At 41.9% G+C, this 22,250-nt stretch overlaps 1 protein-coding gene across 4 annotated transcripts in view; it reads right to left on the bottom strand.

The window, feature by feature from the left end:
* The window catches only part of zfyve21 (zinc finger, FYVE domain containing 21), a 37,265-nt gene that overhangs the window by 12,825 nt on the left and 2,190 nt on the right, over positions 1-22,250 (bottom strand). For 3 of the 4 annotated variants that reach the window (XM_086003074.1, XM_086003073.1, XM_086003076.1), the window contains exons 2-4: positions 10,728-10,778; positions 9,562-9,730; positions 7,829-7,904 (exon numbers count right to left, since the gene is read on the bottom strand). In XM_086003074.1, coding sequence (XP_085859200.1) covers positions 7,829-7,904; positions 9,562-9,730; positions 10,728-10,778 — 296 coding nt within the window. The remainder of the gene's footprint in view (positions 1-7,828; positions 7,905-9,561; positions 9,731-10,727; positions 10,779-22,250) is intronic. The other variant, XM_086003075.1, reaches the window with a different exon arrangement.

The following is a 22,250-nucleotide window of genomic DNA, read 5'->3' as shown; positions in this document are numbered from 1 at the left end:
CCCGGAGCAGAGAAACTACGCCATGTTCTTCGCAGCCTTCAACATGTCATCGATGACGACGAACACCTCGCTAAGGCCATCCCCACGCCTCCACTACTCGCCTTCAAACATCCGCCTAACCTCAAACAGACCATCGTTCGCAGCAAATTACCCAGCTTTCAGGAGAACAGCGACCACGACACCACACAACCCTGCCACGGCAACCTCTGCAAGACATGCCAGATCATCAACACAGATACCATCATCACACGTGAGGACACCACCCACCAGGTACATGGTACATACTCGTGTGACTCGGCCAACGTTGTCTACCTCATACGTTGCAGGAAAGGATGCCCCGGAGCATGGTACATCGGTGAGACCAAGCAGACACTGCGACAATGGATGAACGGACACCGCGCAACAATCGCCAGGCAGGAGTGTTCCCTCCCAGTCGGGGAACACTTCAGCAGTCAAGGACATTCAGCCTCCGATCTTCGGGTAAGCATTCTCCAAGGCGGCCTTTGAGACACACGACAACGCAAAATCATCGAGCAGAAACTGATAGCCAAGTTCCGCACCCATGAGGACGGCCTCAACCGAGATCTTGGGTTCATGTCACGCTACATGTAACTCCACTTGACATAAGGTCATCCAGACTCGAGTCATCATTGGCTTGTTCTCTCTACACAGATGCAGCCGGACCTGCTGTGATTTCCAGCAAAAAAAATATGTTTTTTTGTCTGTTTTTTGTTTTTTATACAGACCCCAGCATCTGCAACATTTGCCCCCTTGTGACCCCACCTCATTGTTCTTTGATGTAATGTTTTCCTAACTGACCTGTTTGGACACCATTCACACCTTTGATTGCTGTGATTATCTCTGCCGAGGTGTGATAAATGGCAGTTAGAAAGATTACCTGTAATCATCTGGCATTATTCTCTGACTATATAAGCTGTGTCTTTATGCATCTCTCCACTTCACCTGACGAAGGAGCAACGCTCCGAAAGCTTGTGATTTCAAATAAAACTGTTGGACTATAACCTGGTGTTGTGTGACTTCTTACATTTGACAACCAAATAAGGTTGAGTCTCATGGGATTGATGGACAGATTTTGGGATGGATAAGGAACTACTTATATTCTCAGATAGAAGGTAGCTATTAATGGTAGAAGATCTGCATGGGGACCCGTCCCTAGTGGAGTCCCACGGGGATCGGTGTTAGGACTGTTGCCCTTCACCATCTGCAGCAATAATCTGGATGAAGCATCAAGGGAACTGTCTGCATGTTTGCAGATGATACAAAATGTGTGTGCGGGTTAGATGAGGGGAAAAAAGGAACACAAGACAGATCTAGATGTGATTGAGGAAATCGGCCCCTATCTGGCAGATGTCTTTTAACATACAGTAGAACCCGCTTAATTGCAAACACTCGTGACAACTTTGGAAACTGCGATAAAATGGAAATTGCTATAAAGCGAGAAGCAACAAAAATTAAGGCTAGTTTGGTGCATAACAACCTTTATGTGCCTAAATTTCACACATCTTACAATAATGGTGAAGACAGTCTAACAGCTTAAAATTTAAGAAAAATGCTCATGTCTTGGGAGTTTTATGTGCTGCAAAGAATTGAGCGATTTTCTTTGGTGTTGATCAGAAGTTACCAACCTCCATACTTTCCCTACCAGTGCATAAAATTCAAATATTTCACTATCTTTTGACTTGATGAACACAGAATGCACAGTGCAGAATCTACCCCTCTAATCGTGGGAAATGATTTCTGCATCAGGCATCTCTCTGCAGATGTCATGGTCATCACTCATCAAAACCAAAAAGGTCAAACTCCACCTCACTCAAGCAGGACTCGGGCATTGTTTTCCTCGCTAGAAAGCAAGTCGCAGCATTCCAAGCTCTACCACAAAAATTCATAGCCTGTGAAATGGCAGTTTCCTCAGTGGAATCTAAAACCGAAACCATCTTGCGCAGGAATTGCTTGTGGTGATGACAGAAACAAATTTTGGAAAGTGACTGCTTTCTTTCAATGACGGGATGAGATAGCAGTACAAGGTGCTGTTGCTTTTGATGGATAATGCTACTCGTCATGATGTGGCTCTTAATCTTTCACACGTGAAAGTTAAGCACATGGGATTGGGGGTAAAGTACTGACTTGGATAGAGAACTGGTTGGCAGACAGGAAGCAAAGAGTTGGAATAAACGGGTCTTTTTCCGAGTGGCAGGCAGTGACTAGTGGGGTACCGCAGGGATTGGCGCTAGGACCCCAGCTATTCACAATATATATTAATGATCTAGACGAGGGAACTAGATGTAATATCTCCAAGTTTGCAGACGACACAAAGCTGGGTGGGCGTGAGTGCTATGAGGAGGATACCGAGAAACTCCAGTATGATTTGGACAGTTTGGGTGATTGGGCAGATGCAGTATAATGTGGATAAATGCGAGGTTATCCACTTTGGTGGCAAAAACAGGAAGGCAGATTATTATCTGAATGGCAATAGATTGGGAGAAGGGGAAGTGCAACGAGACCTGGGTGTCCTTGTGCACCAGTCGCTGAAGGTAAGCATGCAGGTGGTTAAGAAGGCAAATGGTATGTTGGCCTTCATAGCGAGAGGATTCGAATACAGGAGCAAGGATGTCTTGCTGCAGTTGTACAGGGCCTTGGCGAGACCACATCTTGAGTATTGTGTGCAGTTTTGGTCGCCTTATCTGAGGAAGGATGTTCTTGCCATGGAGGGAGTGCAGCGAAGATTCACCAGACTGATACCTGGGACAGCAGGAATGACGTACGAGGAAAGATTGGGTCGATTAGGCTTATATTCGCTGGAGTTTAGATGAATGAGAGGGGATCGCATTGAAACTTATAAAATTCTAACAGGACTAGACAGACTAGATGCAGGAAGGATGTTCCCGATGGTGGGGGAGTCCAGAACCAGGGGCCACAGTCTAAGGATAAGGGGTAAGCCATTTAGGACTGAGATGGAGGAGGAATTTCTTCACCCAGAGAGTGGTGAACCTGTGGAATTCTCTACCACAGAAGGCAGTTGAGGCCAATTCATTAAATATATTCAAGAAGGGAGTTAGATATATTTCTTAAGGCTAAAGGGATCAAGGGATATGGAGGGAAAGCGGGGACAGGGTACTGAATTTGGATGATCAGCCATGATCTCATTAAATGGCAGAACAGGCTCGAGGGGCCTACTCCTGCTCCTATCTTCTATGTTTCTATGTCCAATTTTTACCATCTAACACTGCTTCCATCATCCACCCCGGACCAAGGTGTCAGTCGTAGCATTCATAACATCACAAGCAATTCCTAATCTTTCATAATCAGTTGATAAAGTTTTCACATTTTTAAAACAACAATGGTTCTTGGTTTTCCCAATCATGAGAGGCTTCACCTTATCCGAGCCCATTTGGTTTAGTGCACAACAATGTAAAATGCTCTTCTAATTTTTGCCACAGCTCACCTTCTCTCCTTTATTTGTGTAGTTTTGATCAGATGGCATGACAGAAAAGTTTGGTCTCGTCACAATTGTAAATACGGTCAGTGAATACCCTGCTAACAAACCCAGCAACACTTCCTCAGTCCATACACCAGCAGCGGGTTTGTCACTATCTGCATTTCCACCGCACAGCTTTTTGTAAACAAGGTTGTCTCTCACTTTCCAGCAACACAGGAATCTAACTGATGCTTCGAAGCTTTCTACACAGAGTTCCTCGACAAGCTCATTAGCTTTCAACAAGCAGCAGTCAAGCGAGACGGAGCTCTCTCGTGATTATACCACCTAAGCAGCGGTGCAACATCAGCCATCTTACTTCCACGCTCCATTTCCAGTCCTGCGTCACATTTCTTTCCCAGTCCTTCAAGGCGTTCACTTTTGTTTTCAGAATTCAAGAAATTCGAGATTCAGAAATGCCATGCATCTGTGCGACTAGCTTTTGAATCCTCAATTCCTTCAAACTGTTCAAAACATCCACTTGTTCAGTGACAAATTTAGGTGCTATTTTTGCTTAGCCACCTGGAAAAATAGACTTCCATTCCTCCCTCACCCACACAACACTAAACAGGTGTAAACCAGGTCAACCGGTTCTTAGGCACACTGACCACATCAGATTGAGAGGAGAGCACCTCAGGTGTATAAGTGGAAAGTTCTGTTAAAGCAGGATTTCTGCATGCCACTTGCATATTGTAGGTTCTAGAGACAGTGACATAAAATGGTGGATATAAAATGCATTATGGGAAAGAGAAGTTAGCCGGAGTTAGAAGCGCAGATAAATACTTCACTACCAACAGGATTTAGATAAGGAGGAAGAACAGGGTTTTGTCCGTCATTAAGCACAATATAAATTTAAGCCAGAGTGAGTAATAGATTAGATTATGTGACGTTTATAGCTATGAATGTGAAACTAAGAAATAACAATTATCTTTAAACTAATCTGTCTACTGTTAGAAAATTACTGAAGGAAAACAGCTAAATGCTGCTAGGTACTAGGAATGTGTCCTTATAATATAATCGTAAATTAGAGAAGTTCCAGCTGCCTTTTGCTAGCATCCCGCCAAAAGCAGTCAGGTGACATAGATGGACCACTACAGGGTATATAAATTGAGCGCACACTGGTGCAAGTGGAACAGCTGGGGCTGAAGACACTAGAGATTAACCTCAGAGCATCCGAGGCTCCATCCAGCAGGCTAATCTCGTGTAAGTGACTATGGACGCCTGGTGCTTGCATGTTTACTAGGATTTATTTATCAATATACAGTACAGTAGAGGACCAAAAAACTTACTGTATATATATTTCTTAATAAAATATTAAAGTTGCTGACACTAGACTCTCGAACCTATTCATTAACAAGGCAAAGCATTAAGCCAGAATCATTAATAAGACAAGGAGCTACCCTGTAGATAGAATCTTACACATACAAGCAGGAATTGCAATAAAACAAATTTCACAAATGGAAGTATATGGGGAAAAAACTTTAAAACGGGAATTGCAATTAAGCAAGTTGCAAATAACCGTAGATAAATGTAGCATATTGCACTTGGGCAGAGGGAACTCCATGTACACTATGCAGGGTTGTGTTCTCAAAACATTTGAACGGGAAAAGGGCCAAGTGTTATTGTGCACGAGTCACTGAAGGTCCATAGCCAGGTGAGGGTTGATGACTGCCCTTGACATCAAGGAGCCTAGTAAAATGGAAGTCACTGGGAATCGGGGGGAAAACTCTCCACTGGCTGAAGTCATACCTAGCATGAAGGAAGATGGTTGTGGTGGCTGAAGGTCAATCATCTCAGCCCCAGAATATCACTGCAGGAGTTCCACAGGACAGTGTCCTAGGCCCAATCATCAGCTGCTTCATCAATGACCTACCCGCCAACATAAGGTCAGAAATGGGGATGTTCGCTGATGACTGCACAGTGTTCAGTGCCATTTACAACAACTGAGATAATGAAGCAGTCAATGCCCGCATGCAACAAGACCTGGACGACGTTCAGGCTTGGGCTGCTAAGTGGCAGCTAACATTTGCGCCACACAAGTGCCAGGCAATGACTATCTCCAACATGCGAGAGTCTAACTGCTGCCCCTCGACATTCAACAGCATTACCATCGCCGAATCCCCCACCAACAACATCCTGGGGGTCACCATTGACCAGAAGCTTAACTGGACCAGCCATATAAATGCTGTAGTAACAAGAGCAGGTCAGAAGCTAGATATTCTCAGCTCCTGACTCACCAAAGCCTTTCCCACCATCTACAAAGCACAAGTAAGGAATGTGATGGAATACTCTCCACTTGCCTGGATGAGTGCAGATCCAACAACACTCAAGAAGCTCTACACCATCCAAGACAAAGCAGCCCACTTGATTAGCACCCCATCCATCACCTTAAACATTCACTCCCTCCACCACCGGCGTACTGTGGCTGCACTGTGTAACATCTACAAGATGCACTTCAGCAACTCGCCAAGACTTCTTTGGCAGCACCTCACAAACCTGTGACCGCTTCCACCTAGGAGACGCATGGGAACACCACCACCTCCAAGTTCCCCTCCAAGTCACACACCATCCTGACTTAGAAATATATCGTCAATCCTTCATCGTCACTGAGTCAAAATCCTGGAACTCCAGGAATTAAAAAAGTGCTGCAAGTCGATTGTAAAAGTGAATAAGGTGTTTGGATGTATTGCCACAACAATTTAATATAAAACAAGAAACATTATTCTTTCTCTGTACAAGGCCTCTATACAGATCACAGCTAGAATGCTTGGGTTCTGACAAAGGGCTAAAGATCTGAAACATTAATCCTACCCTTCCTTTCAACACAGAGGCTGCCTGACCCACTGAGTATTTCCAGCATTTTCTGTTTTTAATCTAGAATAGTGTCCAGTTTTGATGATCTCACATGATGGGTGATATAAAGGCCCTGAAAAAGAATCAGAGGGGGGGCACTAGATCGATACCTTGTTTCAGGGCCCAGTTACCACGATAGGGTTAAACAGGTTTTATACTCTGAACAAAGTAATGGGGCTTTATACTTTGAACAAACGTAAGCTTCATAATCAGACTCAGTCCAAATGAATAAGCTATTTGAGCTAGATATGTTAAGGAGGACCAGGGAACAAAATAAGTTATCTAATCTTGGAACTAGGTTAGATTCCAAGAGGTTCTTCTTTTCACAGAGATCATCGATCTCTGAAACAAGATGCCAGCACAGGCAGCGAGTGTGACTTCAAGCATTCAAAAGGGAACTTGATGAGTTCCCGAGAGCGGCCAACAAATCTGCATATCGAAGCTTAGCGGGTCATTTGGTGGATGCGTCTCCTGGAACTTGTTTGATTGCTTTCAGGAATCAGAGAGGAATGTCTCCAAATTATTTTCCTAAATTGAGCCATGGTTTTTGCCTCTCCCAGGAGATTGCGTGGCTGTGGATGAGGGGCTGAACGGAGTGATGGTGTGCAAAAGTTACACCATGCCCGTATAGTACAAGCTCAATGGACCAGCTCGTCATTACCTGTCCTTACTTCTCTCTCAGTTGGCTTGATCTAATAGAAGTATTTGATTTGGAGATGGCAGAAGTCACCCTGGTTAAGTTGGTACTCAGCTCTGAAAGCCTGATAGAACCCTTGTTGCAAGATGCAAGAGCCCTGCTAGTCTCCCATGTTACGATTGAATTTGCTCATTGGGTCCTGGTAGTATGTCAGAATTACTCCATATGGGCTGATACAGACAGCCCCCTTGTGGGATGTGGAAGTGGCTTTATATGACTGCAGATATAAATGGTTGGCCAGACTGAGGAGGTATTGAACATTCTGGAAGAAGAAGTATAGTAGCTGTGTAACAGGGAAAGATCAATAGATTTCCTGCACCTTTCTTGGCAATATTATGGAGTCTCGGCCCATATTACTATTTCATGGGTTTGTGTCACCTAGTCGCGTGCAGTTCAGGAGAGCAAGACTTGCTTCACATTTTGCAGGTTGCAAGTCTTTTCAGGCTAATTCTGAATCTTGCCATTCCAGTTTAAAAATAGACTTGACCTTTCAACAAAACTGTTCCTTCAGACCACAAGCAAGAACTGCATTTGGCAGCCATAACTATAGTTTTGATGCAATATTATCCTTACTCAAAAATCAGTATGTTAACTACAATGCCTCACTCTTTCTTCCCCCCCCCCCCCCCCACCCCTTACTATAAAAGGAGTTTTACAGGCTTGCTTTATGTATTGTTTCCTAAAGTTCTAGAAGTGTACTGTTCATAAAGACTTGCATGTACTGTGTAAATGATATTCACACAAGACATTTTAATACCACAACATTCAAAATAAATTGTACCTACCTGTGGTTGTTTGACAGCCGACAACTCATTGTCTCACCTTTTTCTGAGGAACACGAAGTTACAAGGAATGTAGCCCCTTGGCAACAAACAGTTACAATGTGTGAATGGAAACAAAGATACAACATTACAGATAAAAAGGTCAAATGCTTGGGCAAGACTGGTAGAATGACAGGGTCTAAGGAAGAAGTGCAATAAATGCAACCAGAATTCACAAATTGTCATCTATTGCACTCATCTGTCCAACATTAAACACAATGGCCCAGATTTTGCAGTAAGAGAACAGCGAGGCTAACAGTGCTCACCTTTATTAAAGAATAAATTAGACAGCCACTTCCGGCGACTGCACATGTGCAGTTAAATACAAAATTAGGAAGTTGCTGTCCGTGTTGCCCTGCCCCTCCAGAAGTTGCGCTGCACTGGTAACTCGCCGAGAGAATTGGCATTGCAACACATGGAAGGGTGTGAAGTTGCTGTACTTTCCCACTAGATACATCAGAAAAAGCTAGGGCTTGTCCATTCAAATGTGTGAATTTAACAGCTTGATAAGTCTCAAGTACTACCAAACCACCGCTCTGCCACTGAAAATTAACTTTTACAGGTGTCGAGTCTCACGTCAGATTTTTATTATTGTTGGAGATTTTTAAAAAGTTAAATTCAAATAAATTTTGTTTTACTTTTCCTTAGTCTCTTTTATCCCTCTCTCAATCCCATCTTCCTCTCCCTCTCTTTCTGTACATGATTTAGCAGTGAATTAAATATTCTAACTAACACTTCCCAGTTCAGACTCTACCTGTCTCAGTAAGGATTCTTCAATCTGATAGGCTAATGAGATACACAGTTGCTTGTCCTGTTCACACAAGTCCCAGATCCCCTGTAGAGGGCACCATGCTGTTTTGCATTTCTAATCACTGCACGTTTCAATGCAAAAGCCCATAGAAAGTCTGTTGGCAAGTGTAATGAATGGCTGGCGCCGTTTGTTCACCACTGACCGCAAAATCTGGACCAATGTTCTCGCAAACACACCTCCATTTGTTTGAGTTAAAAGATACATTTAAATTGCTAATTGTTGGCAGATATCTAAAACCTGTCGTCATGTTAGATTTCATTACATAAAAACTAATAGTAGCATCCCCAATGACCCAGCAAGTTTATCCAGTGAGTAGCTGAGCCATACATTGCGTCTACGCTGAGCGAGCTGAACTCAGCTAGGGCAGAAACAGGGTATAAGTAGTCTTAGTTTCCTGGGTTAAGGAAAGTGAAAATAAGCCAGGGCCCCCACTCCGGATAACCATCCAGCAACCTTTACTGGAAATGTGCACGTGTGGACATCAGGCGAGGACAGGACCAGGCTTGGCTGTGTTGTGCCTCAATAACCTGTTGATATTCACTAACACGTGAATAGCAGTTATCTGGCACGTGTAGGCATTCTTTAGGTAGGAGCTAGAACATGATTGTCAGAAACTTTAGAAAGCACAGGTAGACCCATGTTTCAATCAAATTATTTTAACTTGTTTTAAAAATGCAGCCTTACAAGCTCATTCATTTCTATACCTTAACGCACAGTACAACAGGAGTTTAACAGAGCTATGTCTAATGAAGTCATATTACAGTAATTCCATAAATATAACACTAAATGACAAAGTAATTTTAAAACATTTTGTTCACAATATAGGTCACTAATAACAGTAAACCTTCTAAACATGTTTGAAGTGAACAAGTAATGCAAGTCTTACCATTTATGAGCACCTTGATCTGTTTGTCAAAGAACTCTGATTCCTTCTGGGAGATGAGAGCACATTCAGCACATTGCCGTACTGGATCTATGAAGTACATCCGTGGAAGAGGTACCTTTTTACTGCAACATTTGTCACAGAAGCATTTTCCACATCTCCTGCAGTGATGCTGCCAATTTCAGAATAGTTCAGCGGATAAAAAAAAACAGAATACTTAACATAAAATCAACAATTCAGTAGAATACATACAACTACATTAATTTTAAACAAATCAAAAACTGAAAATTTATATTAGAAATGCATTCAAAAATGATATTTAGCTTCTTGACCAAACAGGATACACCAGTTTAAAACTATATTTCATGTAAACTCCAAGTATCAGTTTACCTCTTGAGGGGGTGGGACGATAACAGAGCAATTCAAACAGTACAACCAGCAATGGGAAACAGCTAAATTATTTTGTACTAGTGTATCACTCAATATATTATTAGAATGATAGCAAATCTCTTAATTCCTTTAATCACAAAAGATATTTCAGTGCAGTAAGAGACAGCTGACTGTTACTTTATTCAATTAAAAATAGAAAGCATTAAGCTCAACGTAAAAATGCCATATTTCCTCCTTCTCATTTATTTTTGTCCCCATTTATCTGGTCTCATCACAGTGTATGGTTGAGAGGGTTAGATGGGCAGACAACATGCTCCCAGCCCTGATAGCACTGTAACACCAGCTACTACTGGGTAGCCAAGTCAAGTCCAGTAATGAGCATCTCTTCATTTATGATCCCCTTGGCAAAATGCTATGTTTATTTTGTATATTGGGTTGCATACCAGAGTGTTGACAAAAGATAACTTAACAGAGAAATGGCATACAAATTTCACACTGGTGATTGATGGAAGCACAAAGACTTGGGAGACTTCTCTCCAAACAGTGCAAAGATCAGCAGCTCACTGTGAACCCAAGATCTATCAACACACTTTATTTAGTGCTCCCAACTATGGCACCACACGGATTTCAATTTACTGCATTCTTTAGTGGTGCATTATTTTTCCTTTCAGTGTAAAAAGAACCATAATTTTAATACTGTGCCTCTAATAGAAGCACGTGAATAAAGACTTAATTTTTGATAAATAGAATAAACTACAAAGAAATGTAAAACATCTTACTTTTCTGGTAAGAAAGTCAAATTTTGCTTCACATTGCATACATCTGGGGCACTAGGAGTAAAAATATAGTTGATATGAGAAATACTCAATGTCAGAAGTTAACTACTAGAATTTATATTCCTGAATGGAGCTTTTGTAAATTATTTTATATTATACAGCTTGTGATTAATTCATTAGCAAATGTCTTCTGCAGGCAGGAATCATAATTGAAATACAAGCAAATCTCCTGTTGCGTTGCTCACAGTAAAGCAGAGGATGTGGTGTTTTACAAGGACAGGAACATTATGCCCTGTAGAATATAATGGCCCAGATTTTGCTGGAGCTGGGCATCTCGCAGCGTGTCCCGTTAGCCTTGTTCGTGCATGTTTAGTTTTGTTCGTGCATGTTTAGTTTAGTTTAACATTTTTTGCTGGAAGTGCGAGCTGATAATGGCACAATGAGGGCAACAGGGCATCTGGGACTTGGTGAGCAATGGGACCAACAGTGTTTCGCTTTAACCAATGAGATTAAAGGACTGAGAAATAAACAGAGGAAGGACCGAGAAGGAGGGGGAATTCAAAGTCAAATCAGGTACAGAAAGAGAAATAAAAGATTGGATTAAGAGAAAGAGAAAAAAGGAGACAGGAAAAGAAATGATTTTTTTTTTAATATAAAATGGTGATGATTTGTAATTGACATTTTTAAAATCTCAACAATTCACAACCTGAAGGAATGAGGCTTCACACTTAGAATTGTTCACTTTCTGGGTATGAGGTTGATTGGCTGTCATTAACAATGATCACATTAAAAAAGGTACTTGTGCTATTAATTACTGGCCTTAACTCTGACAAATTTAATGGGCAAATGCAGCAACTTCATGAAACTCACAGGGAGGTTAAGGGCGAGGTGCCACTTTCATGAAGCTAACAGAGGGGTGATGCAAATTGTCCAGCAACCTCTTGATTTGTAATTCACAGGGTCTCTCTTCCTTGCCACGTTGCTGGTCAATTTGCACATTAATAATGGCATTTGTTGTTCACACGCAATTACTTTTTCAATGAATTCTGGGTCACAGTATTATTTTGCTGCTGTTGCTAAAGGTGTGCTCCCCACTAAGGCTACAAAATCTAGCTGATGTCAATTAAACCCGGGGGGGGGGGCCAGTTCATTCAACGGCTAATTGCTAGAAATCAGAACCTTGGCATTGTTTGAGAGACAGTCAATTAGACATTGTGGCTCCAATATGCTCAGTTTCTGGTGTCTGTACATGGGACATAACGGTCTTGTTTCTTTATATATGCAACACAAAGTATTTTGCTAGATTTAGCATGGTATTGACTTCTTTAAATCTGTCACAATACATAAGGAGTTAAAAACCAGCTTCATGCACAGAAAAGAGTTTAGTTTTGTATAATTTTGTCTTAGCCAGGTATCTGATGCATGGTATACAATTCAGTTGAGTACAGTTATTTAAATTTTTATTTTTTTATTTAAAAAAAAAGTATTTCTCTGCTTGGCTGGTTCAATTTCAAATGTCTGTCTGAAGCCTATGCATAGTGAGTGAGACAGATAGCTCCCATAGATGGTGAGAAAAGGAAAAACAAGTATTTGTATAGCGCCTTTAACGTACTGTAGTAAAATGTCCCAAGGTGTTTCACAGGAGTATTATATGACAAAATATTGACACCGAGCTACATAAGAAATTAGGGCAGGTGATCAAAAGCTTGGTCAAAGAGGTAGGTTTTAAGGAGCGTCTTAAAAGGAGAAGAGAGGTAGAGAGGCGGAGAGGTTTAGGCAGGGAGTTCCAGAGCATCGGGCCTAGGTAGCTGAAGGCGCGGCCACCGATGGTAGAGCGATTATAATCAGGGATGCTCAAGAGGGCAGAATTTGAGGAGTGCAGATATCTCGGGGGGGTTGTGGGGCTGAAGGAGATTACAGAGGTAGGAAGGGGCAAGGCCATGGAGGGATTTGAAAACAAGGATGAGAATTTTGAAATCAAGGCATTGCTTAATCAACACACGAGTACAGATTCCAGCAACAATTTGTTATTTTCTACTTACGAGTTAAGTAATCATAGAAATTTGCATTAGCCAGTGTACAGTACTGTAAAATTTATGCTGTCATTGTTACTATTAACTTATTCTTTCAATGTTTAATTTTTGCCGATATCTATTTATACCCAAATTTCCTGCTAATCTTGTTGGTATACACAGAATTTAAAAATGGCCATAAACAAGCAGAAATCAGTATAAACAATCAAGTCCCAAGGAAATCACCAAATATTCCTTCTTTAAATATGAAAATTAAAGTTTCAAGCCATCTAACTATCATTCATGCACATTAGGCACAGCATGTTTAACATCCAATCGTGGAAAGTTTTCAATTTTTAATGTGACTTATGCCATAAAAATACTTTCAAAGTATCTCAAACTGTAGGTCTCAGTAAAGCTAATTTTTTTTATTTTTTTTTATATAAACTGAAATAAAACCATAAGAGTGATTGTTTCAATGCTGCACCCAAAATTCCTGGCTTAATTTTACATCTGTTTTGAACCAGCATAATTACAGGAAATTTGTGTGTACAGCTCTTTAGCTTGGGGACAGAACCATTATAAAATGAGCCAAGATGCATTTGATTGCAGGGATCAATAGACAACAATTATTTATATAGCGCTGTTAATGTAATAAAACGTCACTTCACAGAAGTGTTACCAAAAATAAAATTGAGACCAAGCTATATAAGGAGATGTTAAGGCAGATGACCAAAAGCTTGGTCAAACAGGTAGGATGTAAGGAGCGTCTTAAAAAGGAGGAAAGAGCGGTAGCGAGGGAATTCCAGAGCTTAGGACCTAGGCAGCTGAAAGTACGATCATCAATAGTGGAGCATTTAAAATCAGAGATGTTCAAAAGTCCAAGAGGTCTAGGGGGATTAGAAACAGAGAAATAGGAGCAGGCCATTCGACCCTTCGAGCCTGCTCTGCCATTCAATATGATCCACGGCTGATCCTCTATCTCAATACCATATTCCCGCTCTCTCCCCATACCCCTTGATGCCTTTTGTGTCTAGAAATCTATCTCCTTCTTAAATATATTCAGTGACTTGGCCTCCATAGTCTTGTGGTAGAGAATTCCACAGGTTCACAACCCTGAGTGAAGACATTTCTCCTCATCTCAGTCCTAAATGTCCTACCCCTTATCCTGAGACTGTGACCCCTCGTTCTAGACCCCCCCAGCCAGGGGAAACATCCTCCCTGCATTCAGTCTGTCTAGCCCTGTTAGAATTTTATGGCCCATAAATTCCGTTCCCTACGGGTGTGTACTCACCCGTAGGGCCAACGGAAGTGCCGGTTTTAGGCATGCACTGGAAACCAGAACTTCCATTCTGTGAAGAAATGGCTTGACAGGTCAAACGCCTGCGCCGGATAGGCAGCGCTTACGCTGGAGCTTCCGTTTCTTTCACAGTTGCTTCAGTCCAGGTAAGTCAGAAACTGCTGCGCCTAGAAAAGCGGGCGCAAGGCCGGCAGCTCCTCGGCACAAGGCCTGCTTTTACCAGACTAACAGTTGAAGTAAAAAAAAAATTTCCACCGATTTATCATTTTAAAAATACTTTAAAGGTAAGTTTATTTTTAGCCCTGTTAAAAACTTTATTTTTTTCAAAAATTTAAATTTTTGTTTAAAAGTTAATGTGATTTATAGTCATTTAAAAAATTTGATGTTTTAAAAAAAAAAAAAAATTATTTGAAGTTTCACTTATGTTTTGGGGCTGATCTCTATTCATAGATTTGACAAGTCTTCCTGTCAAATCTATGAACGGAGATTCCCTGCTCTGATTGGCTCCCCATGGCCCACGTGATCCCAGAGACGCTGCGAACTACCTGCGCCCCTGGGATACACGTGTCCTGCACACCGGCAGTTTGAAGAGGCACAGCAACAGAATTCTGCGCCTCCCAGGAGCCCTCCGGTTCAGGCGGAGATTTTTCCAAATTACAGCCGGCTGTGAACGGAATTTCTGGGCCTATATGTTTCAATAAGATCCCCTCTCATTCTTCTAAACGCTAGTGAATACTTCTTCAAAATAGTTTAATGGGATCCTTTACGCTCACCCGTGGGAGCAGACGGGACCTCGGTGTAACATCTCATCTGAAATACAGCAACTCCAACAGTGCAAAACTCCTTCGGTAATGCACTGGACTGTCAGCCTACATTTTGTGCTCAAGTCTCTGCTGCTCTGCAATCACTCAATGGAATTAAAGAATGATACAACACAGAATGTGGCCATTCAGCTCATCGTGCCTGTGCTGGACCTTTGAAAGCTATCCAATTAGTTCTACTGCCGTGCTCTTTCCCCGTAGCACTGAAAAAAAATCTGTTCAAGTATTTATCAAATTCTCTTTTGAATGTTACTATTGAATCATCTTCCACCATCCTTTCAGGCAGTGCATTCCAGATCATCATAACGCGTGTTAAAAATGTTTCCTCAGGTCACCTCTGGTTCTTTTGCCAATCACCTTAAATCTGTTCCTCTGGTTACTGACCCTTCTGCCACTGGAAACAGTTTCTCCTTATTTACATATCAAAACCATTCATGCTTTTGAACACCTCTATCAAATCTCCTCTTAACCTTCTCTGCTCTAAGAACATAAGAAATAGGAGGAGTAGGGTATTCAGCCCTTCGAGCCTGCTCCACCATTCAATGAGATCATGGCTGATCTTCTGCCTCAATTCCATTCACCAGATCCCTTGATGCCCTTACTAGTCAGAAATCTATCGACTTCTGTTTTAAATATACCCAATGACTGAGCCTCCACAGCCCTCTGGGGTAGAGAATTCCAAAGATTCACCACCCTCTGCGTGAAGAAATGTCTTCTCATCTCAGTCCTGAATGGCCTACCCTTTATCCTGAGGCTGTGGCCCCTGGTTCTAGACTCCCCAGCCAAGGGAAACATTCTCCCAGCATCCACCCCATCAAGCCCTGTAATAATTTTGTATGCTTCAATGAGATCCCCTCTCATTCTTCTGAATTCAAGAGAATACAGGCTTAGTTTACTCAATCTCTTCTCATAAGACAGTCCCGCCATCCCAGGAATCAATCTCGTGAACCTTCGTTGCACTCCCTCTATGGCAAGTATATCCTTCCTTAGGTAAGGAGACCAAAATTGTACACAGTACTCCAGGTGTGGTCTCACCAAGGCCCTATATAATTGGAGTAAGACTTCTTTACTCCTGTACTCAAATCCTAATGAAGGCCAGCATACCATTTCCCTTCCTAATGGCTTGCTGCACCTGCACATTCACTTTCAGTGACTCATGTACAAGGACACCCAGGTCCCTTTGAGCATCTGCAGTCCCCAGTCTTTCACCATTTAGGAAATACTCTGTCTTTCTGTTTTTTTCTACCAAGTGGCTAACTTCACATTTATCCACATTATATTCCATCTGCCATGTTCTCGTCCACTCACTGAGTCTGTCGTGATCCCCTTGAAGCCTCTTCACAACTGACACTGCCACCTAGCTTTGTATCAGCAGCAAATTTGGAAATGTTACATTTAGTCCCCACATTGAAATCATTGATATAGATTGTGAATAGCTGAGGCCCAAGCACCGATCCTTGCGGTACCCCACTAATCACAGCCTGCCATCCTGAAAGAGACCCATTTATCCCTACTCTTGGTTAACAGACAGAAAATAAATTCTCAATCTATGCTAGTAATTACCCCCAATTCCATGTGCCCTAATTTTGTTCACCAACCTCTTGTGTGGGACCTTATCGAAGGCCTTCTGAAAATCCAGATACACCACATCTACCGGTTCCCCTTTGTCTATTCCAGTAGTTACATCCTCAAAGAACTCCCAACAGGTTCGTCAAACAGGATTTCCCTTTTATAAATCCAATGTTGACTCTGCCCAATCTTACTATTAGTTTCTAAATGCCCAATTATTGCATCCTTTATAATAGATTCCAGCATTTTCCCAACTACTGATGTGAGGCTAACAGGTCTGTAGTTACCCATTTTCTCTCTCCCTCCTTTCTTAAAATAGATGGGTTACATTTGCTATCCTCCAATCTGCAGGAACCGTTCCAAAATTCTATAGATTCTGGAAGATGACAACCAATGCGTCCACTATCCCAATGGCCACCTGTTTCAAAACCCTAGGATGTAGGTCATCCGGTTTTTGGGATTTATCAACTTTTAGTCCCATTAATTTTGCTAGTACTGTTTTTTTCACTAATAATTTCTTTAAGTTCCTCATTCTCACCACACCCTTATTCTCTCATTTCTGGGAGGTTTTTTGTCTTCCTCCATGAAGACAGAACAAAGTATTTATTTAATTTCTCTGCCATTTCCTCACTCCCCATTATAAATTCTCCCGTCTCTGACTGTAAAGGACCTACATTTACTTTCGCCAGTCTTTTCCTTTTCACATACCTATAGAAGCTTTTACAATCTGTTTTTATATTTTTCGCTAGTTTGTGCTCATATTCCATTTCTCCTTTCTTTCAATTTCTTGGTCCCCCTCTGCTGATTTCTAAAAAGATCCCAATCTTCAGGCTGACCGCTTTTTCTGGCAACTTTATAAGCTTCCTCCTTTGACTTAATACTAGCTTTAATTTCTTTTGTTAGCCATGGTTGGATCACCTTTCCTTTTGGGTTTTTATGCCCTAGAGGAATATATGTTTGTTGCAAATTATGCATTATTTCCTTGAATGTTAGCCATTGTATGTCCACCTTCATACATTTTAGTGTAGTCTCCCAATCTAGCATGGCCAACTTGTCCCTCATACCCTTGTACTTTCCTCTGTTTAGATTGAAGACCTTAGTTTCAGATTGGACTACATCACTCTCAAACTTAATGTAAAATTCAATCATATTATGGTCACTTGTCCCTAAAGGCCCCTTTACCACAAGATTATTGACTAGCCCTCTCTCATTACACAGTACCAGATCCAGAATAGCCTGTTCCCTGGTTGGTTCTTCCATACTGATCCAGGAAACCATCTTGCATGCATTCCAAGAATTCTTCCTCCACACCATTAGTGGTAATTTGATTTGCCTAGTGAATATCTAGATTAAAGTCCCCCATGATTACCGTATTGCCCTTGCACTTCTATTTTCTTGATTGATACTGTGCCCTACATTACCACTACTGTTTGGACTATACACAACTCCCACCAATGTTTTCCCCCCTTTGCTGTTACTTAGCTCCACCCAAACGGATTCCAGTTCTATGTCACGATCTGCCGAGCCAAGATCTTTTATCTCTACCATACCGATCTCATCCCTTATTAACAGCGCTACACCACCTCCTTTTCCTTTTTGTCTGTCCTTCCTAAATGTTGAGTACCCTGGAACATTCAGTTCCCAGCTTTGGTTACCCTGCAACCATGTCTCTGTAATGGCAATTGCATCATACCCATTTACTTCTATTAGTGCCAGTAATTCATCCACCTTGTTGCGAATGCTACGTGCATTTAGATAAAGTGCCTTCAACTTTGCCGGTTTAATATTTTTCTGCACTTTGACCCTCTTTACTGTTGGCCTTTGTTTCTGCTCCCTATTAGTTTTGCTGACTACTTTTCTAACTTGCACTTCCAGCTTGGTTTCTCTCCATTCTGGGCCCACACTTAGGTTCCCAGCCTTCTGACAAACTAGTTTAAATCCTTCCCAACAGCACTAGCAAACCCCCCTGCGAGGATATTGGTCCCGGTTCTGCCGAGGTGTAATCCGTCCAGCTTGTACAGGTCCCACCTTCCCCAGAATTGGTCCCAATGCCTCAGGAATTTAAATCCCTCCCTCCTACACCATCTCTCCAGCCACGCATTCATCTGGTCTATTCTCCTATTTCTGCTCTCGCTAGCAAGTGGCACTGGGAGTAATCCTGAGATTACTACCTTTGAGGTCCTGCTTTTTAATTTATTTCCAAGCTCCCTATATTCTCTGTAATGGCAATTGCATCATACCCAATTGCAGGACCTCATCCCTCTTTCTACCCATGTTGTTGGTACCGATATGGACCACGACCTCTGGCTGTTCACCCTCCCCCTTCAGAATGTTCTCCAGCCACTCAGTGACATCCTTGACCCTGGCACCAGGGAGGCAACATACCATCCTGGAGTCACGTCTGCCTGTTCCCCTTATGATAGAATCTTCTATCACTATCCCACTCTTTTTCCTCCCCTCCTGTGCAGCTGAGCCACTCGTAGTGCCATGGACTTGGCTCTTGCTGCATTCCTGAGAAGCCATTTCCCCAGCAGTATCCAAAATGGAAAATCTGTTGGAGGGGGGAGATGGGCCCAGGGGACTCCTGCACTACCTTCCTAGTTCTTTTACTCTGTCTGGTGGTCACCCATTCACTTTCTGCCTGTGCACTCTATACCTCCGGCGTGACCACCTCGTTAAACGTGCTATCCACATAGATCTCAGCCTCGCGGATGCTCCACAGTGACTCCAGCGACAGCTCCAGATCTGAAACGCGGATTTCGAGTAGCTGCAGCCAGAGACACTTCCTGCACACGTATTCACCCTGGACACCGAAAGTGTCCCAGACTTCCCACATAGCACAGGAGGAGCACTCCATGGAGAACAAACCCAGCTTCTCTCATCTCTCCACATAATTGAAGTCACTCATCCTGGTACCATTCTAGTAAATCTCTTCTGCACCCTCTTCAAGGCCTTGACATCCCTTCTAAAGTGCAGTGCCCAGAATTGAACAATAGTCCAGCTGAGGCCTAACCAGTGTTTCATAAAAGTTTAGCATAACTTCCTTGCTTTTGTACTCAATAAAGCCAAGGATCCCATATGCTTTTTTAAACAGTCTTCTCAAATTGTCCTGCCACCTTCAAAGATTTGTGTACATACACCTTGGTCTCCCTGTTCCTGCACTCCCTTTAAAATTTTACCATTTAGTTCATATTGCCTCTCCTAAATGTATCACTACATATTTCAGTGTTAAATGTCATCTGCCAGGTGTCTGCCAATTTCAACAGTCTGTCCATATCCTCCTGAAATCCATTACTATCCTCTTCACTGTTTACTACATTTCCAAGTTTCGTATCATCTGCAAACTTTGAAATTACACCCTGTATACCCACGTCCAGGTCATTAATGTATATCAAAAAGAGCAGTGGTCCTAATACAGACTCCTGGGGAACACCACTGTATACTTCCCTCCAGTCTGAAAATCAACCATTCACCACTACTCGACTTTCTGTCCCTTAGCCAATGTTGTATCCATGCTGCCACTGTCCTTTTAATCCTATGGGCTTTAACACCTTTTGAAAGTCCATATATACATCAACCACAGTACCCTCATCCACCCTCTGTTACTTCAAAAGAACTAAGTCAAGTTAGTCAACTACGATTTGCCTTTAACAAATCCGTGCTGACTTTCATTTATTAGCTCATACTTTTCCAAATGTCATTTAATTTTGTCCTGGATTATTATCTCAAAGTTTCCCCACCGCCGATGTTAGGCTGACGTTGACTGGCCTGTAGTTGCTGCATTAATCCCCCTCCACTTTTTTTTTTTTTTTATAAATAAAAAGGTGTAACATTTGCAATCCTCCAGTCCTCTGGCACCACCCTCTTATCCAAGGAGGATTGGAAGATTGTGGCCAGAGCCTCCACAATTTCCACCCTTACTTCCTTCAATAACCTAGGATGCTTCCCATCCAGACCAGGTGACATTTCTACTTTGAGGACTGCCAACCTCAAGTACCTCCTGTTTATCTATTTTAATCCTATGCAAGATCACTACTGCCTCCTCCTTTGCTGCTACATTGGCAACATTCTCTTCTCTTGTGAAGACATGCAAAGTACTCATTTAGTACCTCAGCTATGCCCTCTGCCTCCACAGGAAGATCTCCTTTATGGTCCCTAATTGGCCCCACCCTTCCTTTGAATACCTTTTAACTATATGTATTTAACTATTTATGTATTTATCAAAGATGTTTGGGTTCCCTTTAATGTTTGCCACTAATTATTCACGTACTCTTTCTTTGGCCCTCTTATTCCCTGTTTCAGATCTCCTCTGTACTTTCCATATTCAGCTGCTATAGTATGGGTTAGTTCTCTCCTGCAGGGAATCACTTGGTCTTCAACTGAAAAACACTGGGATTAGTGAATCAGTGTTATGGGGTGTGGCCCCAACTTAAAAAAAGACATATGGCATAGTAACAATTTGCAAATATGAACACAGGCTCCAGTCTGACAGAAGTCTGCAGTTCTAGTCACAGCCATATAATTGACAGACCACTATTGGTAAGAAAATGAAACTTTAAAATGATTTGGTAATTAACAGAACTGTAGGAAGATTATCAATTATTTTGGTAAGTAGTTTGATTAAAAGAAATCCAATTCAACACAATTCACAATTCAAATCGCTTTATTGGCATGATAAGTTACATCTTATGTTGCCAAAGCATCAAAATACACCATTAAAGCTACAACTTTGTTTGGTGGGGGGGGGGGGGGGGGGGAGAGTGCTGAATATCTTTGCTACTATCCCTTTTAATCAAGACCTAAATTTGTATTAGCTTCAAATATTGCCACATCTTTACAGATGTCTTCATTTAAAAGCTAGAGTGCAGTGCCAAACTGAGCACATGGACAAAAGAACCAGTTAAATCACAGATGTAAAAAAACTGAAAATCACTTTTATTTAACTATTGGCAATATAGGTAACAGATTGTTATAAAGAAACTGCAGGTAGTTTAGTTTAAATTGTGCTTGAAAAACCTTAGTAAATATTGGATTTACAATAGTACACTGCTTTTTATACTTAATGTCAGGTAATTGTGCAATCATTTTAAGAGGGTGAACTGCAAATTATATGTTGTATAGTATTTGCAAAAAATTACAATCAGATGTGTGATTTTTATGATGTGATTCATACTGAAATGTTTCTATAATTCAGTTGATTAGCTGGAAACATAATTAACATATGAGAAAGTACAAAGATGTGTGTTACAAAACAGAGAAGTTCAAATGATGCAAGAGTGTTGACATAGCGGTTGCCTGTGTTGTAAGCTGCCACAATTGCTTGTCCAATTTATCCAGTGAATAGCTGAATCTTAAAAACCAGGAGTCTCAGATTCAATCCCTGGTCTAACCACCTCCCCTTGACATTCATGGCATTACCATCGCCAAATACCCCGCCATCAACATCCTGGGGGTCACCATTGACCAGAAACTTAACTGGACCAGCCACATAAATACTGTGGCAACAAGAGCAGAGGCTAGGTATTCTGTGGAGTGTGTCTCACCTCCTGACTCCCCAAAGCCTTACACCATCTACAAGGCACAAGTAAGGAGTGTGATGGAATACTCTCCACTTGCCTGGATGAGTGCAGCTCCAACAACACTCAAGAAGCTTGACACCATCCAGGACAAAGCAGCCCACTTGATTGGCACCCCATCCACCACTTTAAACATTCACTCCCTCCACCACTGGCGTACCGTGGTTGCAGTGTGTACCATCTACAAGATGCACTACAGCAACTTGCCAAGGCTTCTTCGGCAGCACCTCCCAAACCCACGACCTCTT

Source organism: Somniosus microcephalus, chromosome 12 (genome assembly GCF_052327205.1).
Source record: "Somniosus microcephalus isolate GS21.2 chromosome 12, FLI_Smic_1.0, whole genome shotgun sequence".
NCBI classification, from domain to species: Eukaryota; Metazoa; Chordata; class Chondrichthyes; order Squaliformes; family Somniosidae; genus Somniosus; species Somniosus microcephalus.
The sequence above is the reverse complement of the archived record's forward strand: the minus strand, read 5'-3'. Positions and strand labels throughout refer to the sequence as shown.